At 35.0% G+C, this 23,311-nt stretch overlaps 1 protein-coding gene across 8 annotated transcripts in view; it reads left to right on the top strand.

Annotated features, from left to right (window-relative positions):
• The window catches only part of PAPOLA (poly(A) polymerase alpha), a 58,898-nt gene that overhangs the window by 12,563 nt on the left and 23,024 nt on the right, over positions 1-23,311 (top strand). For 6 of the 8 annotated variants that reach the window (XM_061181228.1, XM_061181231.1, XM_061181233.1 and 3 more), the window contains exons 2-12: positions 2,320-2,505; positions 3,036-3,102; positions 7,922-8,003; positions 9,632-9,741; positions 10,198-10,251; positions 13,840-13,951; positions 14,651-14,740; positions 14,831-14,969; positions 16,473-16,545; positions 17,872-17,992; positions 18,948-19,032. In XM_061181228.1, the coding sequence (XP_061037211.1) occupies positions 2,320-2,505; positions 3,036-3,102; positions 7,922-8,003; positions 9,632-9,741; positions 10,198-10,251; positions 13,840-13,951; positions 14,651-14,740; positions 14,831-14,969; positions 16,473-16,545; positions 17,872-17,992; positions 18,948-19,032 (1,119 nt within the window). The remainder of the gene's footprint in view (positions 1-2,319; positions 2,506-3,035; positions 3,103-7,921; positions 8,004-9,631; positions 9,742-10,197; positions 10,252-13,839; positions 13,952-14,650; positions 14,741-14,830; positions 14,970-16,472; positions 16,546-17,871; positions 17,993-18,947; positions 19,033-23,311) is intronic. The other 2 variants (XM_061181230.1, XM_061181235.1) reach the window with 2 other exon arrangements.

The following is a 23,311-nucleotide window of genomic DNA, read 5'->3' on the forward strand; positions in this document are numbered from 1 at the left end:
CAAGAAAGCTTAACCCCACAGAGAATGGGCACTCATTTTGGTGATCATCCAAACTCAACTGGTAATGAATTTAGCCCCTTCAGAAAGGAAAAGAATGCAGATGTTTGCTCAAAACAAAACAATCCAATAGAGGTTTATTATTTTAAGGTAGGAAAATATGAATTCAGTTTACACTTGAAAGCTCTCCTTGCATGAACCAAGTCTAGCTAGAAAGGATTTCACACTTGTTTTCATATCTGGCTCTACTTATGTTAAAATCATTTATAAAAAGTATTCATAATCCTGGGGTGGTCATGAAGGGCTATAGTTTACTTGGAGAAACTCATATGAAGCAATGAACAATGCAAGAAAATATAATTATACTAAGATATGTGTTAAGTGTATTTTTTTAAACTTAATACATAATTTATCTGGAATCTGGAATCTATTAGAGCATGCTGTGAAGAAATGGTTAGGCAGTTTTGAGGGCCACCTTTTTGGTGTCAGCTTTGTGGAACCTGATGATAACTATTTGTTGATTGACGAAAATATGTATTAACCAAGATATTATGAATGCATTTACACTTAATGTTAATTTGTATATTCTAATCATGGGAGATGCTACATAAATTTGAAAAATAGAACATTAAGATATTTAGTCTTTTGAGGTTGCTTGGTGCTCATGTGGATCCGCAGCTCTGAATTAACATCATAGCCTTGTATAGCTGTGCAATTTAAAGTAGTAGGAGGAAGTGATGAGACATAAGTTAATTGCTGTAAGATAATAAATCTGACTCATATTTATTCAGCAAATGTTACTATAAAATCTGAAATAAAATTGAGACAATGTATAACTAGTTTAGGAAGCATTGATTAAATGCTATACAGCCTAGTGACTAATTAGTGACAAACACTATGGGCTTCCTGGCATTCTTAGGTTTTCTGTTGATATCAGAAGACAAAATATAAAACATAGTCCTGCAGTCATAGTATAAACCAGAACCCAGGGATAGGTAGTAAATTCATAATGGGACTTACCTGCCATAGGATTTTGGCATCTTATTGCTTTAGTAGATTATTGCACTTTAATTAAAAGTATATATATATATTTAGAACTTGGAAAAAAGTAGGTGTGTGTGTGTATAAATTATTTCTTAAGGAACAGAATTTGGGGCAGATAACTGATTGAGATGTTAGCTTCTTCCTTAGTCCTTACCTGGTTCTGCATGTTATTTGACCAGCTAGTTTCTAGTTAATGATAGTGCTGCTTATCTTTAGAGTCCCTGTCCATTGATTTAAAAAGGGAGGAAAAAAAACAAGAATTGGTTTCACCAAAAAATAATTGAGTCCGATTAATTTCCTAAAGCCTTTCTTTAGAGCGTGCCATACCTTTTCACCAGTTATATTAAAACCCTATTGGTTGTAAAAATCTGGAATTGCTCTTAAAACGGAAAAACTTTTGACTAGTCATTGTTGAAGTGTAAATCTCTTACCAAAAATTCTGTAACAAGCTTGGTGTGAATATAGTTCTTCCCCTCCAAGTTATGTTTATGTTACTTGCCTCATTATCTATGAGTTTTATTCATTGCAAGTCAGATGTGAAATTCCATTTGGGGAGTCTGTTGTATTGGTAGAACAGTGTTTTTATATCTATCCTCATCTCTTTAGAAGTAACAATTTAATAGATTTTGGCTCCTTTTCAAGAAGTAAGGAGTAAGTAAAATTTCTCAGAAGTCCACTATGTCCTAGATTGCATTTTCTCTAGCAATTTATTTGATCTGGATTCTTTTTTGGTCTGGATTTTTTTTTTTTTGGTCTGCATTGGGTCTTTGTTGCTGCACGTGGGTTTTCTCTCATTGTGGCGAGCGGGGGCTACTCTTCGTTGCGGTGCATGGGCTTCTCATTGCCGTGGTTTCCCTTGTTGCAGAGCACGGGCTCTAGGCACGTGGGCTTCAGTAATTGTGGCGCACGGCCTTAATTGCTTCTCAGCATGTGGGATCTTCCTGGACCAGGGCTCGAACCTGTGTCCCCTGCATTGGTAGGCGGATTCTTAACCACCTCGCCACCAGGGAAGTCCCTGATCTGGATTCTTATTTATAGTTTATTTAGATATTTAGATAGTGACACAGTTAAAATCCTTGGAGTGGGAGGGAACTAATGTTTTCATCACTTAATTTTTGTGTTACTTTTTGTTTTAAAGCAAACAAAATGTATTGAAAGTTTTTTGGGGTATGGCAGGGAACCAACTATGTTTAGAAATGCATTTTACTAAAGCATTTTTTTCTAGTCATGCTGATTAGTTTTAAATTGTAGAAATTTTTTGACAGTAATTTTATCCAGTTCTGTTTGCAGTCCAGTTACAACGCAGGGGTCACAGCAAACACAGCCGCCACAGAAGCACTATGGCATTACCTCTCCCATCAGCTTAGCAGCCCCCAAGGAGACTGACTGCCTGCTTACCCAGAAACTAATTGAGACTCTGAAGCCTTTTGGCGTTTTTGAAGAGGAAGAGGAACTGCAGCGCAGGTCAGTGTGTGTGGGGGGGTGTGTGTGTGTATATCTTTTTTTTTTTTGAATTTTATTTATTTTTTTATACAGCAGGTTCTTATTAGTTATTCATTTTATACATATTAGTGTATATGTATATCTTTTTTTAAGTTATAATTTTTTATTAACATAATAAACTAATTTTGAGGAACTCAGCAAGTTAGAATTATTCTCCCCAATATATGTCTGTTTCAAACAAGAGTGATACATAGAAAAAACTTTTCGTCTATATAAAGTTCTGTTCCCTTAATTTTGATTTGTGATACTTTTGGTTAGTATAGTACTATAGCATTGTCAGGAGAAAGGGGAATGCCTTGCTCAGCTAGAGGAATGCCTCACCCAGTGTAACAGTGCCTACATATAGCTAACTACTATAAACTTTCTTTCTGCTAACTTAAAAACTGGTTAAAATTTAGGAAGCCATCTATTGAAAGCTTTTTCATTTTAATTAGTAGTGATCTAGAATAACAAACAACTTGATACTTGATTGATATTTGCTCTATCAACAGGATTTTAATTTTGGGAAAATTAAATAACCTGGTAAAAGAGTGGATACGAGAAATCAGTGAAATCAAGGTAAGGTGACTTAATTGTATAGGAAGTAATTTGCCAGCTGAACGCAGCAATTGTCTTATATAACTATTTAGAGTCTTGAATGCGGAATGTGTTTTAGACTGTTGACAGCAGAATTTGTATTTGGTATCTAGCTTTTTTTGGGGTTTTTTTGGGGGTTTTTTGGCCACGCCGTGCAGCATGTGGGATCTTAGTCTCCCAGCCAGGGATCAAACTCGAGTCCTCTGCATTGGGCAGAGTCTTAACCACTGGACCGCCAGGAAAGTCCCGGTACCTAGCTATTTTGAAAGCAGGAAAAACTGAACTGAATTCAGTGATTTTATAAATACTTTTGGTTGTAACACTTCAAAGCTCAGTAATTACTTACACGCTTCACAGAAATAATGTTTCCCTCAAAAGGTGCTTTAAAAAATGTATTAAACACGGTTGTTACAGACAGATGAGTGTGCTTAATTATGAGGCAAAGTAGTGAAATGTTTTTCATGTTATCAAGAAAAAAATTGACTGGTTTTGAGTCTACCTTATATGCTGGACCACATTCACACACAGCACGAAATAAGTCAGGTTCTTTACAGATGGTGTTTTGATAGATGCTGGATTGTGTCTGTGCCATATTTGTGCCCACTCTTTTAAGAACAATGTAACATTGTCATTTGGATAAATTGTGGTTTACAACTGATTTCAGTAAAACATTTGCTTCACTTAGGAAAAAAAAATGTATTAAACATGTTTATTAAGTATTTGAGAATCTCATTACCTTTTAAGGAATTCTGCAACAATGAGCATTTTTTAGGCCTTCAGATGTTAGACTCAAACTGAATTATCTATTTAGTTTTTTATAATAACATTCTTTGAGTTTCTAATAACTTTTTTTTTTTAAATTAATTTATCTATTTTTGGCTGTGTTGGGTCTTCGTTTCTGTGTGAGGGCTTTCTCTAGTTGTGCTGAGTGGGGGCCACTCTTCATCGCGGTGCGCAGGCCTTTCACTGTCGCGGCCTCTCCTGTTGCAGAGCACAACCTCCAGATGCGCAGGCTCAGTAGTTGTGGCTCACGGGCCCAGTCGCTCCGCGGCATGTGGGATCTTTCCAGACCAGGGCTCGAACCCGTGTCCCCTGCATTGGCAGGCGGATTCTCAACCGCTGCACCACCAGGGAAGCCCTCTAATAACTTTTTAAAAGAAAATCATACAACTGTTGAATCCATGAATAGGCTTCTGGTAAAGGAAATGCAGTTTTTTGTGTTTTTTTTGAATTTTATTTTATTTATTTTTTTATACAGCAGGTTCTTATTAGTTATGAATTTTATACTTATTAGTGTATGTATGTCAATCCCAATCTCCCAATTCACCGCCCCCCCCCCCCCCCCGCCCCCGCCCCCGGCCACTTTCTCCCCTTGGTGTCCATATGTTTGTTCTCTGGAAATGTATTCGTAAAGTTGTGTTTAGAAGCCAGTTTTAAAAAACTCTGTAAATAGTGGTCATTTTTCCAGGGTAGTACAAAATCCATATTTAGTCTATAGTACAGCTGAAAAATTGATGGTAAGAGAACCAAAGGTAGAAGAAAACCTGAGAGAAGATATCAAGGTAGAAGAAAAGTAAGTTAAAGTCTTCTGGCTTTAGTCAAATTTATAATATTGTTTTCTTAAAGCAGTTTATATATATTTCAAAGCAACTGATTAAAACTTTAGCAACCAGAATATTCTAAACTGGGGACTCCATGTATACTACATGTTTGTCATTGATAGAGTTTTGATAAAAATGATATTTTGAAAAGAATTTCTTTTTGAGCTGAGCAAAGGATGTCCAGGTTTAAGTATTTTTACTCATTTATTGAACTTAGTGATTCTTTAATCTTGTATAGGAAACACAGCTTTGTTTTTAATGGCTTTTTCTTAGACATTTAAGTTGAAAACTGTTTTAAGGCCAGAACTTAGATTTATTTAATGTGAAACAAGAGTACTATCTCATTGATAGTTTTGTTTCAGTAATTGAGTGCCTAGTTAGTTTCTTTAACTGGTAATTCTATTTTAAAAAATTAATTAATTAATTAATTGACTGTGTTGGGTCTTTGTTGCTGTGTGTGTGGGTTTTCTGTAGTTGCGGCGAGCGGGGTCTACTCTTCGTTGCGGTGCGTGGGCTTCTCATTGCGGTGGCTTCTCTTGTTGTGGAGCATGGGCTCTAGACGTGCAGGCTTCAGCAGTTGTGGCTTGCGGGCTCTAGAGCGCAGGCTCAGTAGTTGTGGCGCACGGGCTTAGTTGCTCCGCGGCATGTGGAATCTTCCCGGACCAGGGCTCGAACCCGTGTCCCCTGCATTGTCAGGTGGATTCTTAACCTCTGCGCCACCAGGGAAGCCCTAACTGGTAACTCTTGATACACTTCTTCCTGCTGGTTTTCTTGAGGGTAAGAAAAATTGTTTGGATTAATGAAATTAATGCTCATTCCTAATCAAATTTGCCTGTGTCCTTTTCTCTGTAGCCTAACTCTGTAGGTAGTAAATTGGTTAGAGAATGGGACTTTAGGGGTTAGGCTTTACAAGTTTGATCTTTTGTATCTGTTTTTCTAGGGAGAATTTCTTCCTCAGCTGCTTGGTTTTAAGACCTGATACAGGATGTCTTGATGTTGACACTATTGATATTTTGGGACCACGTAGTTCTTTCATTTCTGGCCACGCCGCGCAGCTTGTGGGATCTTAAGTTCCCCGACCAGGGAATTGAACCCACATCCTCGTCAGTGAAAGTGTGGAGTCCTAACCACTGGACCACCAGGGAATTCCTCACATATTTCTTTTTTAGGGACTGTCCTGGAAGATGTTAAGCAGCACCCTTCCAACTAGATGCTGCCTGTCTGCTCTCCCCAGATTGTGACAACCAAAAATATCTCCAGTTAAATCAGTAGCAAACCACTGATTTTTTTTTTTCGTGGCATGTGGAATCTTAGTTCCCTGACCAGGGATTGAACCTGCGCCCCCTACAGTGGAAGCATGGACTCTTATCCACTGGACCACCAGGGAAGTCCCGAGAACCACTGGTTTTTGATGTATAGTTACAATTAATTTATAATATTTTGGGGAAAATTTATATAAAATATGAATTTTACTTAAGTTGTTTGATTTGTTTGCCATCTAATATCCTGAGACTTAAAAAGATTTGCAATTGAAAAGTTCTTCTGTGATGTTAATTAAGAAATCTTAATTTCTGGGTTACAACTGTAGTAGCTATAAACATACTAATGTCTAATACAGTAGCCACCAGCCACACTTGGCTATTTCAGTTTAAATTAACTAAAATTAAACATTCTACTCCTCAGCCACCCTAGCTGCATTTCAAGTGAAAGTGAAACATAGCTAGTGCCTACTGCATTGGACACTTCTCCTGGAGGGTGCCTATCTGAGAGATTTGTGTTTTACTAGAGATGTCCACAGGACATTGTTCTCAGGTAGTTTCTTTCTACCTTCCTTTGTAGGCATATTTCTGCACACATCTTGCTGGCTTAATTTAAATAACCAAGCCAACTGTACAAGTGGTTTTTAAAATATCTAAACATAGGAAGAGATGGTGGTGTCTACTTTTAAAAAATGTAATACTACACATTTAGATTGCCTGTTTTCTATAAGTGATGATTAAGTGTGCCCTTAAAAAACAAGGGAATCCCCTGAGCCTTTTACAATTTATTTTTAGGGTTGTTGGAGTATGAAGTAACAATTTATGTCACTTTGGGAGGGTGGTGGGGAAGAGTGGTCTCTTTTATGTTCTCCTACTGAGTAAGACTTTACTGAGGAATTAGAAAGTAAAGAGAAACATTGATCTAGCACACATTAAGATTTGGTTGTTTTTTTTTTTCGTGGACAGACATTATCCTTACCACCAAGGGCGGTTAAGTATTCTCCATAGTACTTTATAGTCGTACCAGGATCAGGAAGATGATTTTTTTTTTTTTTTAATTTTATTTACTTATTTGTTTATTTTTGGCTGTGTTGGGTCTCCGTTTCTGTGGGAGGGCTTTCTCCAGTTGCGGCGAGCGGGGGCCACTCTTCAGTGCGGTGCGTGGGCCTCTCACTATCGCGGCCTCTCTTGTTGCGGAGCACAGGCTCCGGACGCGCAGGCTCAGTAGTTGTGGCTCACGGGCCCAGCTGCTCCGCGGCATGTGGGATCTTCCCAGACCAGGGCTCGAACCCGTGTCCCCTGCATTGCCAGGCAGATTCTCAACCACTGCGTCACCAGGGAAGCCCCCAGGAAGATGATTTTTAAGTGCTTTCCTTTCTCCTCATTCCTGGTGTTTCTACTCTAAGAAATCATCAATACGTTTAGTTCTGCTCAAAATCATCCCACTAAAGCCTACTAAACTATTAAACGTAGCCTTATTGGCCTTAGAGTCACTTTTGATACAGTAAAATTATAGTCTAATGTACTGTGGCATATTTGGTATAATCATTGAATACGATCTTTTAAGCAATCAGAATGTGTTTTTGGTATATTCTAACATTCATGATTTATGCAGCACCTTATCATGAATAAAATTCCTGATTCTAACATTGCTTCTGTGGAATCACATGATCTCCTCTACCACAGTCTTTATAGCAGTTTCCAAAAATGTGGCAAAATTCTAACACTAATTGAAAGTTGAAAATTGCTTAAATTTCAAGTTAGGTTGATCTGTGAAGGCCTGATATTTTGTAGAGCTTATAGTTTGTTTACCCTCTATATAAATTTGCATAGAAATATTACTTGGGTTTGGTTTTTTTTTTTTTAAATGTACAGTGCTATTTGAAATAGTTACCTTTGTGCTCCACTGGCAAAATAACTATTTTTTGTTTGCTTCAACAGAATCTTCCACAATCTGTAATTGAAAATGTTGGTGGAAAAATATTTACATTTGGATCTTATAGATTAGGAGTACATACAAAAGGTAAATATTGTTTTAATTATCTTGAGAAGGAATACTTTTTAATTTTTTAAAAATTATAATGACACATCCATCTCAGTTACTTGCAGTGTATTATACAGCTTAGGTTTGCATGAAAGAGAGTACTTCAGGGAGCCTAAATTTGGTAAGAAGAAAGATGTAAAATGATACCTTTCATACCTGTACCCTCCAATGCAGTATTAAGTAAAATAAAAAATTCAGTTTCTCAGTAGTAGTAGCCACATTTTCATTGTTAAATAATCACATATGGTTAGTGGCTACCATACTGGAAAGTGCGCATGAAGTACACTTTTCCCATTGGGGAGTTACTTTGGACAGTGCTGCTCTGTATATCATTTCCTCTACCTGAAGAATATCAGAAGAAAATGATATTAAAATAATGATATCTTCTTCTGGAAATCAGAAGAAAAATGAATTAAAGCTTGAAAAAAATTTGTATTATAGTCGTGAAATATAGTTAAGGAAAAAACAAACCAAAAAAAATGTGTATCTGCAACACAGTAACAATCACTAATAATACTTTCTTAGTTACATTTGTAGTTTTTTTCCCCTGTGTAAATAAATATACAATAAGAATGTTATCATGGCAGAGAACATTATTGAACTCTTTCTTTTTTACTGAGCATAGTTAGTAAACTTTTGGTCTTCATAATCTTATTTATTCTTATGTAACAAATAGGAGTCTGAGACTTAAAAAGGCAATATAGCTTGAACAGTTGCTCCCAGCCGTCTCCTGGCAGAGCTAGGATTCTAACTCTGGCAGTCCGAGGCTGTACTCTTCAACCATTAGCCACTAGCCTCTGTTAAAAGTATCTGCCAGTCTCGGGTTCTCTCTGTTGTGGCATTATTCCTTCTCCCCATCTCCCACTGCTCTGTGCCGGAAGTAGTACATTTGCTTTTGATGTGTCCTGTGAACTGTATGCCCTTCTCCCCCTTCATGAATATGCCAGATAAATAGCCTTCAGAGTTAGTGCCTCAGGTATTGAGTCTTTTAGGAAAATGATTATGTTGACCAGATTCCATATTGATCTCTTCCTTTTATGATCCCAGTTATTGATTTTAATCATCTTTTTTGTGCTCTCCCTATGTACTCAGTGCTGGCCTCCTATCAAGCACTAAATTAATAACAACTGTTCTTACCATGGTCTGCCTCTGGATTCTTGCCACTGGTCCTTCTTGAAGTGCATAGGTCCCATTTAGGTGCAGGTAGGAGCCTGGAAGCACCAGTCACAATGTATAGACGATAACTGTATTTTTTTGTTTCACTAATGAACGTGGCTATGACTAACGACACCAAGATGTTGGGTGTATTCTTGCATAATTGCCTCTCTTACCATAAGAGTTCCTATCTGAGTCACCTTTCTTTGACTCCCAGTTCACCTGGGCCACTACAAATAGAAAATGCTGCAGGAAAAAATATATCCCATCAATTAGGGTCATGTTTTTCTTATACTGACTGGTAATTTTTTTTTTAAGGAGAGGGGTGCATTTTTAGAGGCTCATCAGTGTAACGTTAACAGGTTTTCAACATCAAATACTGCCATGATAAGATGCAAAATAATTTTCTTGTAATAGTAACCAGTGGTTGATGGGCTTAATTTTTTTTTTAGGTGCCGATATTGATGCGTTGTGTGTTGCACCAAGACATGTTGATCGAAGTGACTTTTTCACCTCGTTCTATGATAAGTTGAAATTACAGGAAGAAGTAAAAGATTTAAGAGTGCGTAAATGTTCAGAGTGAAAGGGGAGGAGTTATAAAAATCAGTTTAGTCAATTGAGTGAGTTTTATGGTATAGCCATTAATTTATTGAACTCTTGCAATTTGCCAGACCCTTTTAAGCTTAATGTGTATGCTTGCATTTTATTCTTTACAGCAGTCTAAAATCATAAATCTGTAGTCTCATGTACAGAGTAGGAGATGAGGCAAACAAAATAAATATTAAGCAACTTGGCCACCATCACATATCCGAGTGGCAGAGATCAAGAATTTGAACCTAGGCTTGTGCGACTTAGGATTCTCGAGTCTTAAAGCTGTTTACTGAGAACCTAGTCTGTGTCAGGTGTTGTGGTAAATTATGTTTAAACAATGTCAGTACCGCATTCATTTAAGAGCACTAAAGCTAGTGTAGCCCTAATGTATACTTTCAGAGACACTGATTTTTAAATTTTCCCACAGGCTGTTGAAGAGGCATTTGTACCAGTTATCAAACTGTGTTTTGATGGGATAGAGGTAAGGTTCAAATAAATAGTTCTTACTGTGTGTTATTTTGATAGGTGTAGGTTAAAAACTTGATTTATTTCAAAGGTTTATAATTGGTGAGTTGGTATGATATTAATACGAATTAAGTTTCTTTTGAAATGGAAGTGACAGCCTACTCTTTGTAGTCTCTTTTAAAAAAGAGCCTAGTGAAACCAGGAGTTAAAATATAGACAGAAATGTACTGACTGTGAAATGGCTGCTACAGAACAGTTTAATTGATAGTTTTTCCATATGCAGATTTTATATGCTTTTAGTCTCATTAAGGTAATATAACTATATTTTTGCAAGTAGAACTTTGGCTTCATTTAAATTAAATATTTAAGAGTTGAGAGAAAATTGTGACCTGATGTCATGTATGCTGAAATATTTTCTGATAGGGTAGGATATATGAGCTCAGATTCTTTTTTTTTATAAATTTATTTATTTATTTGTTTTTATTTTTAGCTGCATTGGGTCTTTGTTGCTGCGCGCGGGATTTCTCTCGTTGTGGCGAGCAGGGGCTACTCTTCGTTGCGGTGGCTTCTCTTGTTGCGGAGCACGGGCTCCAGGCATGCAGGCTTCAGTAGTTGTGGCATACGGGCTCAGTAGTTGTGGCACGCGGGCTCAGTAGTTGTGGCGCGCGGGCTTAGTTGCTCCACGGCGTGTGGGATCTTCCCGGACGAGGGCTTGAACCCGTGTCCCCTGCATTGGCAGGCGGATTCTTAACCACTGTGCCACCAGGGAAGCTCTGAGCTCAGATTCTTGAGATGATGTGCAGTTCTCTTTGATGTTTTCAATGTGTGTAATGAAAGTAGTTGCAACAAAGCTGACCCTGAAGCAACTTTAGTTATTTATGTTACTTCTGCCATACATAATGGTACTGGAAAGTCACTCATAGTAATAATGGCGGTTATAAAATTTCAGAAATGGAAGAATAATACTTCATTGTTCTGCAAAAAAAGTGGTTTCTATAATTGCTGCATAAGGTGCCCAACTCTATCTTCTATGAAATATGACTAATCTTAATAAGTAGACATAAGATGTTAAATTTTGTAAAGGATTATCAAGTTCAGGCAGCTTTGATTTACTCAGTGTTCAAATAAATATAAAACAACCATAATGTAGGTGATGCCTTGTTTTCCCAAAAAGAACATTACCAACAAAGGGGAGATTTTTTGGGGTGGAGAACCAACTCAATTGTGTAAACTTTTCAGGATGGAGATAAAAGTCAAATGGTTACTAGAAATATTTAATGTGCTTGTTATTACTGAGTTGCTTTTTGAGTTACCTGTTTTTTTTTTTTTCTGTGAGCATATAGTCTTTATTTCTGTCTAAATTAGGGGAGATACTGGATTTTGGAATGTGTATCATTGGAAAATTTAGGCTATACCACAGGTACTTATTTGTGTAAATGTACAGTTTTTTCCTATCTCGTAGGTGCATGTTTAAATGATTTTTCACAGTAAGCTCTTAAAATACGGATTTTTTTTTTAACATCTTTATTGGAGTATAATTGCTTTACAATGGTGTGTTAGTTTCTGCTGTATAACAAAGTGAATCAGCTATACATATACATATATCCCCGTATCTCCTCCCTCTTGTGTCTCCCTCCCACCCTCCCTACCCCACCCCTCTAGGTGGTCACAAAGCACCCAGCTGATCTCCCTGTGCTATGTGGCTCCTTCCCACTAGATACCTGTTTTACATTTGGTAGTGTATATATGTCCATGCCACTCTCTTACTTCGTCTCAGCTTACCCTTCTCCCTCCAGGTGTCCTCAAGTCCATTCTCTACGTCTGTGTCTTTGTTCCTGTCCTGCCCCTAGGTTCTTCAGAACCTTTTTGTTTTTTTCCATATATATGTGTTAGCATATGGTGTTTTTGTCTTTCAGACTTACTTCACTCTGTATGACAGACTCTAGGTCCATCCACCTTGCTACAAATAACTCAATTTCATTTCTTTTTATGGCTGAGTAATATTCCATTGTACATATGTGCCACATCTTCTTTATCCATTCATCCGTTGATGGACACTTAGGTTGCTTCCATGTCCTGGCTATTGTAAATAGTGCTGCAGGGAACATTGTGGTACGTGACTCTTTTTGAATTATGGTTTTCTCAGGGTATATGCCCAGTAGTGGGATTGCTGGGTCGTATGGTAGTTCTATTTTTAGTTTTTTAAGGAACCTCCATACTGTTCTCCATAGTGGCTGTATCAATTTACATTCCCACCAACAGTGCAAGAGGGTTCCCTTTTCTCCACACCCTCTCCAGCATTTATTGTTTGTAGATTTTTTGATGATGGCCATTCTGACCAGTGTGAGGTGATTTCTCATTGTAATTTTGATTTGCATTTCTCTAATGATTAGTGATCTGTATATCTTCTTTGGAGAAATGTCTATTTAGGTCTTCTGCCCATTTTTGGATTGGGTTGTTTGTTTTTTGATATTGAGCTGCATGAGCTGCTTGTATATTCTGGAGATTAATCCTTTGTCAGTTGTTTCATTTGCAAATATTTTCTCCCATTCTGAGGGTTGTCTTTTCATCTTATTTATGGTTTCCTTTGCTGTGCAAAAGCTTTTAAGTCTCATTAGGTCCCATTTGTTTATTTTTGTTTTTATTTCCATTTCTCTAGGAGGTGGGTCAAAAAGGATCTTGCTGTGATTTATGTCATAGAGTGTTCTGCCTATGTTTTCCTCTAAGAGTTTGATAGTTTCTGGCCTTACATTTAGGTCTTTAATCCATTTTGAGTTTATTTTTGTGTATGGTGTTAGGGAGTGTTCTAATTTCATTCTTTTACATGTAGCTGTACAGTTTTTTTGGTATTGAGCTGCATGAGCTGCTTGTATATTTTATTTATATTTTATTAATCCTTTGTCAGTTGCTTCGTTTGCAAATATAAAATACTGATTTTTAAAGTGATCTTATAAAAGACTTGTTTCTCTAGCAGCATTCAAAGTTTGGAACCATGAAATCATACCCTGAGGAATAATTACCAAATCTGTGCCAAATTTCTTTTGCCCCCAACCTTTCCTTGAAAAAAAGGAAAAAAACAGTTTTGTCAGTTGCATTCTATGAGTCTTCAAAATTAGCCAGTTTTTGTTTTGTTTTTATTTAGTCAAAGCTAAGTTGGAGAAACAGACTGGAATATTATAGATACATAAGTTCTTAAATATAAGAAGTTCCCTTTTTACTGACAGGTGTATTTGGGCTACATATAACCATATTGGCCTTATATTTGGGCACCTTTTAGGATATAATTAATTCACAGTTCATATAGGTGGAGAACTAAACAGTTTTAAGTAATCCAGTATATCTGCATTTAGCAAACTTAGTAAATTAAACTTAGTATGATTAAAATGACAAGTAGCTATTTATACAAGTTCTGTTTAGTATTACCATGTTTTAACATCTGGTTCAAATACCTGTGGTAAGAATTTTGTTTGAACTTTTGGAGGGGTTGTCATGTTAACAGCTGATGAGAAGATCCTGGTTTTAAGGAGTATTAAGTGCTTTCTTTTTTAAAGAAATGCCTTAAAAATAGGCAGACATGGAATGTTTTGTTTTGTTTTTGTTTTAGATTGATATTTTGTTTGCAAGATTAGCACTGCAGACTATTCCAGAAGACTTGGACTTAAGAGATGACAGTCTGCTTAAAAATTTAGATATAAGATGCATAAGAAGTCTTAACGGTATGTAAAAACTTACTTCCTTTTGCATAGTAGCAGTTTTGGTCAAATTTGAAATAGTTTTTAACTCAAGCTTCATAATGAAGCTTTTAATGGCCGTATTGTTTATCCATAGTGAGTCAAATAAAATGAACTTTTTACTTAATAGTTAGACTGCAGTGGAGCATTTAGTAATTTGTGAAATCATTGGCATCTTGCATTATTATTTCTTCCTGGGATGTTTAAATACTGTCTGACGTTTGTACTCTATTGCTAGTGGTTCAGGTTTCACCTCGTAACTCTATTAATTTTGATCCTGATAACCTTTGTAACATTTTCAACTGTTGTGCTTTTAAAAGGGTTACATTTGAGCACTTATTTTAGCATTGTTTTGTTAATATGCTCTTGAAGAACAATTCTTGGAAACTTAAATGGATCAAGCCCTATTCACTATCTCTGAACTGGAAGACATTTTAATTATGGGTTGAAAGTTTGAAATAAAGCAGATTACAGTTCAGATTATTTGGTTTTAGGGTAGTGTTTGTGATAGGAGATAAAAGTTTTATATTTTTTATTTGCCTGTTTATTAACATTACTGATTTTACAAAGTAAATTTTTATTTAATTTGATGTTAGTCTCAAAATTTAAAAGAAATATTATCATTAAACTTTTGATGATTTAATGTTCTGTTTGTTTTTTTTTTTTTTTACTCCTATTAATCAGGTTGCAGGGTGACCGATGAAATTTTACATCTAGTACCAAACATTGACAACTTCAGGTTAACCCTGAGAGCTATCAAACTGTGGGCCAAACGTGAGTTCAGAATTTGTTGGCTAGCTTATTAAAAATGTTTAAGCTTTTGTTCAACACTAACTTTTCTTTTTGCTTTTCCCTTATCAACAGGCCACAACATCTATTCCAATATATTAGGTTTCCTCGGTGGTGTTTCCTGGGCTATGCTAGTAGCAAGAACTTGCCAGCTTTATCCAAATGCAATAGCATCAACTCTTGTACATAAATTTTTCTTGGTATTTTCTAAATGGTATGTGTTTAGATTATATTAAAATAAAATTGATTGTAGACACTGAAGTTTAGTCTTATTTCTATGACATTTCTGCAGCTGGTCTCAGATTCAAATTTTAGTTCATGATGTAGCAGTATAGGTAGCCTTGGGGAGATCATGTTGTGTATAAAATGGCAAACCTAAATTCCATTCCTTTTCCCTAGCTTTCCCAGGATAGCAAGGCAGGTGCTGTTTGTACTTCCATGCATAAACTTACTCTCTAAATAAACTGAATTTTAGCTATAATGTCTGCTAAAATCCAATGAGTTGATAGGTTGGGATATCAGTTACTTTGGATAAAACTTATATATACCACCTCTTTTAATTTACTCTTTGAATTCTTCTAGATCTATAGGCCATTAGTTTCCTGTGGTGGTTTTTTGCTTTCAGCTGCCCATTTATCTTTGGTAGAATGTTAAGGATGTAAATGTATATAAAGCTTTTAAGGGTAACTGTAAGTGCTTGAAAAGCAATTGAGCATCCCTTTGAGATTGGTCATTAACCCAGGAGAGATTTTTTTTAATGCTCTCCTTCATTTCAGCCTGGTCACATTTGTCAACCATTATTTCTTTTAAGTAAGATAAAAGATTGCTATTTCACATTAGTTGCTTTGGCCCAAAAGGTTAGAGTTCTTGGTTTTTAATCAACTTGATCTGAAAGATTTGTCTTCCCTATTTGTGCCAACCTCTGTACCTCCTCCCTCTGAAAAAAGAGTTTTAGTTATTTTATAAAAATTAGAGTTCTTGGAGACAATTTATAATTTAGAACTGTGCCACACTTTTCAATACACATTCTGTAATTATGGATTTGATAGCACTTAATTATATATAACCAGGTTTGATGAGAAAAGTGTCAGAATTTCTCTTAATGCTACACATACATGGCAAATAATATTTTTAAGAAGCTAACCTTGATACTAAAGATGGCAAATGTTTTCCAGTTTTTAATCTCTTCTATAAAGGACTGAAGTAGCTAACTCACAAAACATATCTTGAAAACAGTGTGTTCACATCATTACACATATTCACGTTAATAACCTTTGTCATGAGATAGAGAAAAATTTTCCTAATCAATTTTTATAATTATTCATACTCATTTGCCTATAATGAATTAAAGACAGGATCTTTGTCTTTTCAAGGGAGATTTTATCCTGTTCAAGTTTGAGGTGAACACATCAGATGTCTCGGAATAGTACTTTTAAATTTGAATAGTGCGATATGTCAGTTCTTCTCTGCGAGGCAGAGAAGATATTTGACTTCAGTCTGAGAAAGCTACCAAATGGTTTAAGTTACTTTCATAGAGGAAATGTAATTCAAGTAGTCTAACGTCGACAGAAAGGAATAAAGGAATAAAAGATTATATATACCAAGAGTGCAAAATGAATGAAGAAGGATCACATTCACAAATGCTGTATGTTTAACAAAATACGTGTAGATGGTAATATCCAATAGTCTTATCAAGTGCTACAATCTTTTTAAACAGGGAATGGCCAAATCCAGTCCTATTGAAACAGCCTGAAGAATGCAATCTTAATTTGCCTGTATGGGACCCAAGGGTTAGTGTATTATTTTTTCCCCTACAAATTCACACTGTGCAATAACAAGTAAAAATCATCTGCATAAACTTCAGGGAGACTTCCCATCCTGTTACGTATGAGTGGACATGTTCGTATTACACTTTCTTTTTAATCTCAACTATAATTTTCCTCTGATGTGAGAAGCATAATTATGTACCCTGTAAACTACATTTAATTGTACATAGTTTATAATATCAAGAACACTAACATTTTAATTTATTCTATATAGAACTACCTTGTAAGTCAAAGTTGTGTGGGCATTTGTGCTTAAAAGAAAAAATAAAAGGATACTAAAAATCCCTGTATTTTTTTTTGTTTGATCTAAATATTCTGTTAAAATTGGGTTATTGTAGGAAAACTGTTGCTTAATGTTTAACCGTGGCAGATAACTTCTGAGCAATATCACTTTAATTACTATGATGTAATTGTAAAAATTGGTTTGGATAATTCAGATTACAAAAGCATGGTTGGGCTGAAGAGGAGCTTCCATTCTGCTTCTTTGGAAGTTACGACCTTTACTGCTTACTCAGTTTAAATGTTTAACATGCACTTTATTAATTGATAAAAGAAATTTAGGTTTGAATAAGGCTTTCTAGGTTTATAAAATTCTATTTTTCTACATTAATTTGCTATTTTATTACAACATCAAAAATATTGTCAGTTTTAAGCTTTGTTAATGACATCAAGCTGTGAATTTTTAAGTTTTCTGAACCTCAAGACATTTAATTTTGGAGGAATGTGAATTTACAATTTCCTTTGTGGAAATATGCCACTTTTATCATTAGTATACAGATTAAAATTAATAGTTATTAAATCATTTCATTATCTCTTAAAATGATACCAACATGGATAAAGTAGTTTTACCATGTGTTAATAAGCTTCTACTCCTGATAAATTAAGGGTATATTAAAAACTAAGTTTAAAATTCGTTTTACATAGAACATACTATGACATTTCTCAAAAGTGTAATTGTGTGTACATCCCTATTTCTGTTGTAGAAAAAAGAAAAACTAAACATCAGTAGATGCCCAATTAGAACCTTTTTTTTGCTTGACAGGCACACCATTTCTAGTAAGATCGCCAAAACAGTCATGCCCAAATGATTGAAACAAAACATTAGACCAAATCGCAGATTCTGTAAAGAATTCCTTTAAAACAGTGTCTCTTTACATGGTTTTTCTTTCTCAACTCCAGCTATGAAATGAAATAAAATTTAATCATTGGTTCAGTTTAACAAGGGGTAAAAAGTCCAAGTATCTGTTGCATATGTACTTGAAGAAACTGATTGGCTGTTGTTGTATGTAGGTAAACCCCAGTGATAGGTACCATCTTATGCCTATAATTACACCAGCATACCCACAACAGAACTCCACGTACAATGTGTCCGTTTCAACACGGATGGTCATGGTTGAGGAGTTTAAACAAGGTAAGTGTTTATCCTTATGCTCTCCTTTATACACGAAGGATTTACATGCCATTGTACACCCCGTAGTCGGGTATTCAATTAAATTGGAGAAAGCATTCACCGAAGTGGATTTTGGTGTTTATTTATTGATTACAGATTATATTTGAGAATTAACTTGAAAAACGCAGTTTAATTTCTTTTAAGCAATTTATTTTTGATTATATATTGGAAGATTAACCAAAATTTAAAATTGTATCTTTAGCTGGGCCTTTATGGTTTAGTTCCATACTATTGCCATGTGAAATTTTAAATGATATCATAGTTTCTCTCTACTGGGTGACAGGAGAGGCTTTTAGCAGGCAGTATGCTTGGAAAGAGCTTTGAGCAGGAGTTTGGCCAGACTGCCCACTGTTTTGGAATAACCTAAACTTCTGAATCCCAGTAGTACTGCTAATTTGAAGGAGTAGCTATTGCTAAATGGTCTTTAAGGGAAGTAGCTAGAACTGGATTGTTTAATTTGACACAAGTCAAGGAAATAGAATCAGCTGTATGACTGCCAGCGTCAAACTCAGAAGTGTAAAGTTCTTTTCTGTAGTCTGAAGGGGCTCTTCATGGGAAGATGTCGCTATCCTTTTATGGGAAACTTGTTTTTTAGAAAGGCAGGAAGCAAAGCTTATGGGAAATTTTTCTTTCTCGGGTAACTTAAGTGCTTCAGTTTTAAGAGAGAGTCATTCTATGAGCATGGCATTTTAGAGTAATGGCAATTTGCCAGAAACCTGGATCTGAAAGGAACCCTCCAGCTTTTTTGAAAAGAGTGTATGTAAGAATCTGTATGCTCTAGAGTCATAGACTAAACTTGCTATGTTAAAATTATGAGTTTAGGATTATAGTGAATGCATGTGGTATATTTAAGATCTTTAAAATTCTAGATTCTTAGACTGAAGCATGCAAACATTTTAATATGTTTTTAATTTAGGTCTTGCTATCACAGATGAAATTTTGCTGAGTAAGGCAGAGTGGTCCAAACTTTTTGAAGCTCCAAACTTCTTTCAAAAGTACAAGTATGTATTTTAAGGCATGTCGGACATGTTGCTCTCTTAAGTAATGGTTTAATGGTAGCATACGTGACATCTCTTTTTGCTAGATTAATGTAGTCTTGAATTTTCCTTTAAACATCTTCTATACAAGTTTTCTTCCTGTCACAAAGGGTGTACTGTTTTTAGTAAACCCCTTATTATTTCTTTATCAAGGTAAAGTGTAGTCCATTCAGTTTTGCTGCCTGATGTAACCGAATTTCTACACTTGTAGCAACATCAGCTCTGAAGGCTTGTTAGTCATCACCAAAACTCTAAATCTGTATACCTTGGCAAAGGAGTGAACTGTTAAAATCTGTAGTTAATAGTCTCTATTAAGTAACTATTTTCAGCCAGTTCTGGAAACTTATTTATCATTAAAATTCTCTATAACATAGGCAAAGCTAATAAAATGTCAGTGTATGTAGTCAGTAAAATGTTTTCAGTAGTTACAGCACATGATTGGCCTACCATTTCCCCCTAATGTTAATAAAGCCCCTTCAAATATTTCTACAGATAATTTTCATGGAATCTCAGTGGGTGTAATATTTTTTACTAATGGTTTTAATATAATGGTTTAATACCGTAGTACAGGTTAATAGCCTGATTGTGTTGGTTTTGATGAAAACTGTAAGTTATAATAAATCTTACTTTTAAAAAAATGGACTTGCACTTTTATTTGCCCTGAGCGGAAAACTTGCCAAAGTCCCACTTAAAATTTTTTTTCTTTAATGCTTGAAATTTTCCTGACCATTTGATCTTGTGTTGGATTGTGTTTTGTAATAGTCTAAGCAAGATTGCTCTATGCTATTTCCCCAATTAAAAACAAGAATGATGACCTTCATGATGTCTCTGTGTTTTGTTTCTGTATCTTTTGCATGAAAAAGCAATAATGGAGCCAGCTTAATTGTTGTGTTCTGGGAGCACTGCATTGTCAGTAAAAATTTAAATAGCATAACATTGAATGTTCTTGTTTATTACTTATTCCCCATAAGTTGTGCTTTTCCATTTGGCAGATAATTTTCCATTGTTTTTTATTTTAACCACTGTTGAGGAAGTACTTTTGAACATTTAAACTAGTAAATATATATTCTGATGCTTTAAAAACTACATCATGAAAGAGTACATGATTACTTGTAAGGAGAATAAAGAAATTGGTCTTGTAGAAAAGTGCCAGCATCTCTTAATCCCTGAGAATCCAAGATGAAGCTAGATAATTTTTCCTGTCTCACTTTCTTGTAGGAGTAAGAGGTGGGTAGAATGAAGTTCTTCTAAGTACCCACTTAAGTGGTTTCTTTCACTTTAAGAAAGATTAGTGTTGAAATTGAAGAAACCTTGATAATGTCATCTATTTGAATAAATTTGTATTACTAGAACTTTGAAGGTTTTTTTTTTTTTTTTAAAGCTTGCTTAAATCTTTCTTTTAAAACTTTTAGGCTGTCCTTCAGTCTATGCCAAATAGTACATATAAGGTCTTCAGTTGACTGATTAAAAGATTTATAGATTACTGTCTTTACTGAATTCTCTTGAAACAATCAAATTATTTTAGGTTATTAAAAACAACTTTAAACATAATTAGATATGAGGATGTAGCAACAAATAGAGGAAATTATATCAGGAAAATTTAAATTTCGGCTGTGACTCCTGCGAAAAAAGATTTGAAAACATGACAACAATGAGCTAATTTTACCTATACCAAATTCTACTTCTGTTTTTAACTTTTTTCAAAAATTTTTCCTGTTAAAGAATTAGTAATTGCTATCATTAGACTCTGAAGTATTCCCAGATTTGAATTTTTCTTTTAACATATTGTATGAATTACCCCAAAGATTAGCTGTACAACTGAACTGAAATCCTTAGTTTTGCCTCGAGTCAAAGTTGGTTAAGCTTATTTCAAGTATATCCTGAAAGTATTGTGTTTGCTATGTGAAAGATTTTAAGTCATATAGTATACCTGCCTGCCTTTCTTGGAAGGGAAGAAACCATGAAGGAAATTTCAGTTGTCTTAGAAAGCAGACAATATTTCAGAAGATATCAGTGTTCTTGTGAAAAAGGGAGAACACTGCCTGGTGAAATTTTATAGTTCTAAGAAAATATTTTTCATGTTTTACCTTTAATATATTCAAGCTCACATAAGTAACCAGCAGTAAAATAAATCATTATTGACATAGGAAATGCGAATACTTATTCCAGATGTTCCATTTCCTTAGGAAACGAGGAAGCAAAGGTATTAGGGAAAAAAGCCAAATGTTCTCAGGAATAGGATTAATAATTTATAATTTCAAGGAGTATGTATGTATAGAATAATTTAGCCTCATAATGTTTTAAAGACTTTAGAAATAGTGAACTGTAATTCTTGGACCTGAGTTACTTGAAGATGGAATTGCAAGGATTTTTGTCTAAGAGATAATTAGATTTTCGGTGCACGTATCTGAGCTGTTACCTACCCAGGGAAAAATATTAATGTGATGAAATGGCCAGGAAACCTACTTACAAAATACTTTTTTGGAGTAAATAGTTGTGAGGTAATAATAGCAACTAAATTAAGTGTTTTTAGAAGCTTTTAAAGAGGTTTTAATTCAACTGTGGTACATTTTTAGAGTTAAATTTTTTTTATTGGAAACTGATAATCTTTAAATTTGGGGTAAAGTTAATCATTATTGCATTGGCTTTAGTGTTTCATGAAGGCATTTGAGTACCTGAAGCATGATAGTGGCACTGTAAAGTAGGGGATGGTGTTTTTTGGAGCAGCAACAAAATAGTCTAAATTTAGACCTATTTCTGCTTGGTCTCTGTGCTCTGATAGGTAACTTAAGAATTAATGACAGGTTATTTCTATTAAACATGATTACTGTATTTTGTCTCTCTCATTTCACATTTGCTTAAATTTGGCTGAGTGAAGGACATTTGACTTCGCATACATACTTGCTAAGCTGTTTAAAACTTTGAGCTTTATTTAAACAGGTGCCTTTATCATAAACGCTGTGCAGAGTAGACCCCCCCTTTCCACTGGATTTCAGTAAGAACCAAAGTTGAACTCTCTAAGCTTTAAAACTTTAAACTTTGACTTACCAACAAGATTATGTTCAAATGGATTTTATATTTTGCATAAATAGAGAACATTATATATCATTTAAGTTTTTGTTCAAGACTCAGGTGGTCATTAAGAGTATCCATTTCAGTAGTGTGGTAAAAGAGTGATTTAGAGACTTGAGTTTTGTCCTTATATTAGGTGAACCCAGACAGCTTTGCTGTTTTGAGTTTTTGTGTGCATGCCTGCTTTTTATACTTTGTCTTATCCTGTTATAAGTTGTTATAGTTTAGTCAGAGTTTTTTCTCCATCCCCTCTCCGGCCCCCCCCTCTTTTAAAATCTGTTGTCCATTTTCAAACTCCCAGGGAATTGGAAATCAGGTTACTGAGCTTATTAGGATTTTGTTTGATTTATAAGAGAGTTTAGGGCCCCAGGATGGTTTTCTGTATATGTAAAATGCATGAGCTTTTAGTGCTTTTATTAACTTTTATTTATTTGGGCTGTGTTTGTTCTGTATATTTGGTTTGCTCTAAATAATTGCTGAACAAATTAAACGTAAAGGAAACGAAGTATTGGTCTGTATGGATTTGGACTGCACATTTACTTTTCTGTCTACGTGTTTTCATATTTATGTATATTACCTCTGTTATCTTAAGTTTATAAATACTTGAAGTTAATTTAAAATTCTTAGTCATAATTCTGACTTTTCCACCTACTATCAGTTTGCTTTTTGAGGTAAAGTTTCTGGTGAGAAGTTTGATTTCTGTCACCTCTAAAATGGATTTTGTAGAAAAGTAGGTTGGATTGGACTTCTTTTTAGTCTTACGAAATTATTCTTTAGTTGTAAATAGTTTGTTTTAAAAAGATTTAAAATAGATAGTCGGTCATGATGGTGTTTTTCTGAAATGAAAACTTGCTTTTGCTCTAATTTGAATGGAATTGGATTCCGTATAGAAATCACATTTCTTTGTTGCTCTCACATTAATGATGTCTGCATCTTTGTTATAGAAATTCATACTGTTGCTTGAAAAAAATCATGAGGCCTATCTTAAGTATTCCGTTTAATTTTTGCTACCTTTGAATTAAAAAGCATGATGTATTTGATACTATTTTTGAAGTTACTGATGTATGTATATTTAGTGATCCTGTTTTTGTGGCTAAAGCCTTGGTGCTTTATTTCCATCAAAGCAATTTTGCTTTAATAGGTTATATTTTAGTGAGGTTAGCTCTTCATA

Source organism: Eubalaena glacialis, chromosome 2 (genome assembly GCF_028564815.1).
Source record: "Eubalaena glacialis isolate mEubGla1 chromosome 2, mEubGla1.1.hap2.+ XY, whole genome shotgun sequence".
Lineage (NCBI taxonomy): Eukaryota > Metazoa > Chordata > Mammalia > Artiodactyla > Balaenidae > Eubalaena > Eubalaena glacialis.